The sequence below is a fragment of the Propithecus coquereli genome, unplaced genomic scaffold (genome assembly GCF_000956105.1).
Source record: "Propithecus coquereli isolate 6110/MARCELLA unplaced genomic scaffold, Pcoq_1.0 Scaffold19, whole genome shotgun sequence".
Taxonomy (NCBI): domain Eukaryota; kingdom Metazoa; phylum Chordata; class Mammalia; order Primates; family Indriidae; genus Propithecus; species Propithecus coquereli.
This window is the reverse complement of record NW_012143856.1, coordinates 10,161,290-10,168,096: the sequence shown is the minus strand read 5'-3', so window position 1 is coordinate 10,168,096 and position 6,807 is coordinate 10,161,290. Positions and strand designations below refer to the sequence as shown.

At 46.0% G+C, this 6,807-nt stretch overlaps 1 protein-coding gene across 1 annotated transcript in view; it reads right to left on the bottom strand.

Annotated features, from left to right (window-relative positions):
• The window catches only part of WWTR1 (WW domain containing transcription regulator 1), a 123,560-nt gene extending 117,044 nt beyond the window's left edge, over positions 1-6,516 (bottom strand). The window contains exons 1-2 of the mRNA XM_012642936.1: positions 6,189-6,516; positions 5,325-5,758 (exon numbers count right to left, since the gene is read on the bottom strand). Of these exons, the coding sequence (XP_012498390.1) occupies positions 5,325-5,755 (431 nt within the window). The 5' untranslated portion in view covers positions 5,756-5,758; positions 6,189-6,516. The remainder of the gene's footprint in view (positions 1-5,324; positions 5,759-6,188) is intronic.
• Positions 6,517-6,807: the final 291 nt, after the last annotated feature.

Below are 6,807 nucleotides of genomic sequence, written 5' to 3'. Positions count from 1 at the left end.
CCTGGTCTCGAGCTATCCTCCCGCCTCAGCCTCCCAGAGTGCTAGAATTACAGGCGTGAGCCACCGCGCCCGGCCTGTAGTTTTCTTCTTAAACCTACTAACATTATCTAATTAACCCTGTAAACAAGTCCTTAGCAAAGTACTCAATCCTGACATCAATTGGGCACATTGGGAGACTCAGTCATCCACCTTCCCTATCACATCTGTGTTCACTGTAAAATGATATCAATTTATTTGTGGTGGAAATCTTGAGAATAAAACATAAACAGGCACTGTAGGTGTACTATCCATTTCTCATTTGTTTGTTTTTTTCATCATATCTACCTCAGCAGCAATGAGAGCTCTAAATGGGATCACTTAGACGCCAGCTTAGAAGCAAATTCTAATGGTCCATCCACCACTCCAGAGTTGTCTGGCCACTAAGGATACCTAATTGCAGGGCCTAATTATGAGCACGTAATTGGCATGAGACATCATGGCATAAGGGCAGGAACACAGGTTTTTGAATCACGCAATTCAAATCCCATCTCTGCCACTCACCTGCTATGTGACCCCAGGATACTTACTCAACCTCATGAGCCTCAGCTTCCTCAACAGTAAAATGACATGGTAAAATAAACCTGTTCACAGGGCCACTGTGACAGTTGAAAGAATACATGTAAAAGCACCTAGGGTTGTGAAAAAAGTTTCCATACACATATGATTCTGGTGCTATCTCGCTGGGAAGCACTGTCTCAGTTCTCTAGCTTGTCTGCACAGAGCAGGTCATTAACAAATGTCTCTGTCAGGATAAATTTTTGGTTTAAAAAAGAAGAAGAAAAAGAAAGAAAAAACAAATGTCAGTTACCTTCCCCCTTAGCTCTTTTTCCTTCTCCATCCCCTCCCCCTCCCCCATCCCACACACAAAATGGCCCAACTAGTAGCTATAAGCCAGATTCCAAAAATAAAAAGTAGACACTCCTCAAAAGGGGCTGGTATCCTCTGCCCAAGACGCTGAAGTAAAATGGCACCCACAGTGGACAATCCTATTTAGGTTTTTTTAAACAGGAAGATTGACTGTAAGTCTTTATTTTAAATTTAAAACTGACTTTCAACTCCAGATCCAGGTTGTCATTCAGAGCCATAGCTATAACCAGGAGTGAAAAATCACCTTACCCTACTGCCAAGGTTTCCGCATCTGAATTTGGCTGGGTAGACGAGTACGTGTGTTGGGAGAGAGGGAAGGGGAGGCAAGAACTAACTTGTATGTCTACTGTGTACCAGATGCTTTAAATATGTTATCTATCTTTCAAACCACCATGAGATAGGTATAACTATCCTCATTTTACAGAAAAGGAAACTGAGGCAAGGGCAATAATTTTTGAATGACAAAAGGCCCTTCACGAAAACAGCTACAAAAGACTGCCATTCAAAGGTAAACAGAAAACAAACCAAAGTCAGTTCTTTAAGAAAATAAATTTAGAACAACTTTTAAAGCAAACATGCTCAGATAGAAAAGGACTTGAAAAATGTACCTCCTACAAACCATTTCTTAAGAAATTACTCAAGCATGTACTGCAGCAAAATGAGTGCATAAACCAAAAATGAGGAAGACATGGGAAAAGGCAATAGCACTCCAGCCATGGAGAAAAACCTCAGAATCACAGCTCGATCGCAGGCCTAGAGAGCAATCAATCCAGCATGGCACGAAAAGATGAAGGAATCTGGGCACACAGCTTAGGGAAAGGAGACCTGACAGAACACATGGGATTGAGAACCTAGAAAACTTTTGAGTAAAAAATAGAGGCAGATAATGCACAAACACATAAAAAGGCAACTAGAAATACCAGACAAAAGTATTTTCATCGTCCAAATATGAAGAAACTAAAAGGTAACACAAATTTAAACAACTGATAAAGCGTAAGAAAAAACCCACTTGACTTTCCTGCTGGATTTATCTTCTTTTGATTAGAAGTGCAAGTCTAAAATTCAACCCTAACACACTCAGCAAAGAATCACCCTACAGAATTGTAACCACGTAAATGTTGCCTATGAATTTTCAACTTTAAGAATTATTTATGAGCTGTCTCTGAATCCATGGAGTACATACCATGAGCAAAGCTCAACCTCTCAAGTTGAAAAAATTTATGGACAAGAAGTTATCATTGGGGCCCGGTGCGGTGGCTCACGCCTATAATCCTGGCTCTCTAGGAGGCCGAGGCAGGAAGATCGCTCAAGGTCAGGAGTTCGAGACCAGCCTGAGCAAAGCGAGACCCCATCTATACTAAAAAATAGAAAGAAATTAGCTGGACAACTAAAAATATACAGAAAAAATTAGCCGGGCATGGTGGCACATGCCTGTAGTCCCAGCTACTGGGGAGGCTGAGACAGGAGGATTGCTTGAGCCCAGGAGTTTGAGGTTCCTGTGAGCTAAGCTGACGTCACCGCACTCTACCAGGCAACAGAGCAAGACTCTGTCTCAAAAAAAAAAAAAAATTAACCATAGTCAATTCTAAAATCCTTTGATTTCTGATTTATAAAGCCCTCACCTCCCAACAGAGTGAAGAATAAGATTCTTCCGCTAGCCCCACTTCACAGATGACAAGCAAAGTAATGGGTAGATTATATGAAAATTAACTCAGGGTCAGTCGCCATCATTTTTCACACTTCTACTTAAACTAGTGAAATATACTGCCTTTTGAGGCTGTGTAACAAAGTGTAACATATGACATTTACCTTATTTCAACTTTAAACAAAGCTCTAAAAGAAACTCAGAGAACTCTTGGCAGATTGCTTATTCTGAAAGACAACAGTCACAATGACTCAATTTCTTAAATTCCCTTAGTCATTTGGCCAAAAATTTCCTGGGATAGCATCAGATCAGGCCAGCCTACCAAGTATACGTGTTTTGTTTTGAGCTGTTATCTTCACTGACTATCCACAGTGAAATAAAGATGCACTTTGCTTTGAATTGGAGAGTGGCTGTGGTTGGGGGGGATGGGCAGAGACAGATCACAGCAACTTTCTCTAAACCCAAGATAATTTCCATTTTTGCCCTCCTTCAAACAGTTCTGCGATACTCCAATCACTCAAAACACACATATAAAAGGAATTTTTTTGTTTTGCTTTTGTTTTCGGATCTTTTTCATGTAGCTTTGATATTAGGTAAGCCCAGCTCTTATTTCATATTTGTAATAATCACACTTATACTGATCATATACCATATGTGTGTGTATATTCATAAACACAGTTTAGAAATAATTAGGGACCAAGAAGGACCTCCCAAAATTATTAAAAAATTGTTAGTTCTCTTTCTATTTGTCTATTTCGATAAAAGTCACAGTAAAATATTCAAAACTGCATTCACCTAGGTAAACTTAATAGATGATGCTATTTTGGACCAATATGTACTACAGAAACCAATGTCATCCTTTGGAACAATATCATCACTTTTAAGAAATGTCATGTCATTACTTCATGTACTTGACTACCACCAGCCACTCAGATGTCAAAGCACAGAGTGTATGTCCATACTATCATTCAGTAACCCAAAGACCAGCTGTGGGATAAATGACCATCAAGTCTGTTTCAGGATCTCAGCATTGCACCAATACCAGAAACGAAAAAAGAACTCGTCCTTGCACAAGATGTCAACAGCTTTGGGATGGGGAAGGAATAGGAATTGGTCACTGGTATGAGTCAAAGAGTTGGTTAAAATAAACCTCATCCATCACTGTGTATTCATTCTTAGGGCCCTCTCATAGCAATCAAACTATCAAATATTAGTGCCAAAGAATGATTTGATTATATTTTTTAAATTGCATATAAAGTCTTAACGTAACTTTTTTTTTTTTTTTTTTTTTGAGACAGAGTCTCACTGTTTTGCCCGGGCTAGAGTGCCATGGCGTCATCCTAGCTCACGGCAACCTCAAACTCCTGGGCTCAAGCGATCCTCCTGCCTCAGCCTCCCGAGTAGCTGGGACTACAGGCATGCGCCACCATGCCCGGCTAATTTTTTTCTATATATTTTTAGTTGTCCGATTCATTTCTTCCTATTTTTTTAGTAGAGACGGGGTCTCACTCTTCCTCAGGCTGGTTTTGAACTCCAGAGCTCAAACAATCCGCCCGCCTCGGCCTCCCAGAGTGCTAGGATTACAGGCGTGAGCCACCGCGCCCGGCCTTAACATAACTTTTGAGCTAAGGCTACTCTACCAGAGAAATATAGGCTTTAAAATGAACTCCAGTGGAGGGAGCGTCGGGGTGGGAGTAGGTGCAAAAAATAATAATAATAATTAATTGATTAAAAAAAAAGAACTCTAAAGCAAGTTCTTAGAAGAAGAGTTTCCCTCGTTGGCAGTGAACGCCAGCCAAGTGCAGGCAATACTGAAACAAGTGGTCTGGCTGGCACCCCTTCCATCTAGGCCTTTGATAGCCTGACCCCCTGAAAACTCACTGAGTACATTTCAAGTTCCAGCTTGCTTTCTCCTCAGCAATGTAATTATCTTAGGGTACCACAACTGAAACAATCTCCTCTAGTATTTCAGAATATATTTTCCTGTGGGGTTAATCCAAAAATTTGAATCTGATGTAAAATTCATGACATCAAAAAGCTGGAACAACGTGAAGGGAAGAAGAGTCACAAAGGAGGCTTCTGATTTGATGGTATTTTAGGTTACCAAGTTCAGCATAATAAAACTCGTGACCCAATTTCCACATAATTGATTTGTCCAGCCCACAACTACTTCTCCGCACAGTTGCTAATTACATCACTGTGTTATGTGATCATTATGTCACCCAGCTGGGAGCAATAAGGCCTACCAACCACTGTTCACTTTGCAGTTTGCTTTTCTCTAGAAGATAGGGACTTCGCACCACCTACTCTATCAAGAGGCCCCCTGCTCCCCACGCCTCACAACTTTTCTCTCATTTACCTTGACGTCACGTCCCAAAGGACCTGGCTCCGGGCTATCTGACTTAGAGTGCTCAGAAAAGAAGCTGTGCCCAGGAGTCTGTTTCAAATGTCCAGATTCCGGGCAAAGGCATTTGTGTGTTTTATGGGAATCCCCCCAAAACTTTTATTTTTTTCTCCTACGTCCAGGAGTTTCCATGTCCTGAATCTCAGGACTTCCAAGATGAACCCCACCAGATTCTCCTCTGCTTTCGATCTCTTACAATTCCAACACCCGGAGACTCGATTCCAGCTTTCCATATCTTCGACCCGTGGAAGGACACGCTCTCTCGCTCGCTCGCTCTCGCTCACACATACACACACACACAGATACACGAACACGCGCGCGCTCTGGGCATCGTGAGTTTGTGGCCCCCATGGCTCCAGGCTGACTTACTTTAGGAAGTACCTCTGGCCAGTGGCCGTGAAGGTCATCTCCCAGCCCGGGGGCAACGGCAGCTCGTCGGTCACGTCGTAGGACTGTTGGCGGAGGTGTGCGTGCTGCTGCGCCGGGCTACTCGCCGCGCCCGCGCCAGTGCCCAGCTGCAGGGACGCGGGAGACGAGTGCGAGCGGACGTGCTGGGCGCCGCCGGCCAGCCGAGGCCCCGGGTGGCCACCCGACGAGTCGGTGCTAGACTGGCGTGAGTGCGAGCCGGAATCAGGCTCCTTGAAGAAGGACTCAGGCAGGATCTTCTTCCGCCACGAGCTAGGCTTAGGATTCATGACAGAGTTGAAGAGGGCTTCGAGGTCCGTGTCAAGGTCCTGCGTGACGTGGATCACCTGCTGCCCAGGCGGTGGGAGAGGAGGGGGCGCCGAGGCCGGATTCATCTTCTGCAAGGAGAAAGGAGGTCAGATCAGCATTTTATTTAAAGGTGGAGGAAGAGGGTGGGAAAGTGGGGTTAAGAATAGAGAGAAAAGAAAAAGAAGAGACAGATAGGTGTCCGCCTTGGGATCCCAGACACTCAGCAGTAAAACCAGCCGGATGGGGGAGGGGGTCCCTCCTGACCTCGAGAATTATGCAACTTTCTTGAAGCAAAGAAGTTGCCAGGAGAAGGAGAAGGAAGGGCGGGGGGTGGGGGGAGGTGGCAAGTAACTGCGCTCGGGACGTCGCTGAACCTCAAGATGGCAAAGGACAGGTCGTAGCTTTCCAGGGCAGGCAGCACCCCTATCCCCAAAGAAGTCTCAACCCAAGCCAACTGCACGAAGCCCGAGGAGCTGGCGCCCTGGAGTGGTGCCGGGTGAGCGCTCCAGAGGGCACTACCTGGCCGCGCAGCGAAGCCAAGCCTGAGCGCGCTGCGGCCGCCGTCCCGCCCGAACTTGCCGTCCGGCCTGGGTCGTTCGGGTGCGTCCCAAGCTTGCAGAGCTGTAGCCGCGGCCCAGCTGGCAAATCCCGACCTGACTCGGTGCCTGGCAACCGAGGGGCTTCGGCTCTCACATCCCCCGAGCTGGTTTCAGGCGCTCGCACTCGGCGAGGAGGCGCAGGAGAAGCAGACAGCGCGGCCGCAGCAGCTCTGGGACTGTCCCATAAACAAAGTTTGGAGCAAACTCCCACCCCCAGGAAAGAGGCGGGTCCGAAAGTTGAGCTGTTGAATTATGCATGACCTCCAAGTCCTGAGCCTGCCTGTCCCCGCTCGCCCCTCCTCTTCCTCCTCCTCCTCCTCCCATCCCAGCTCCAGAAAACCCTGGGCGTGATAGCTACTTTACAGGGTAAGAGGAGACGGGTGCCCCCCACCCACTCCTCCCGGCTGCACGGACCTCTCCCTCCGGAGTCCTGGGTCTGCATTCCTTTGAGTTTACCACGGACTTGGGGCGGGATCAAAGGGAAAGTGGCCAGGGCCTGTTTAATCAAAGGCTTGTGGACCGAAACCAAGGCTGGGGGT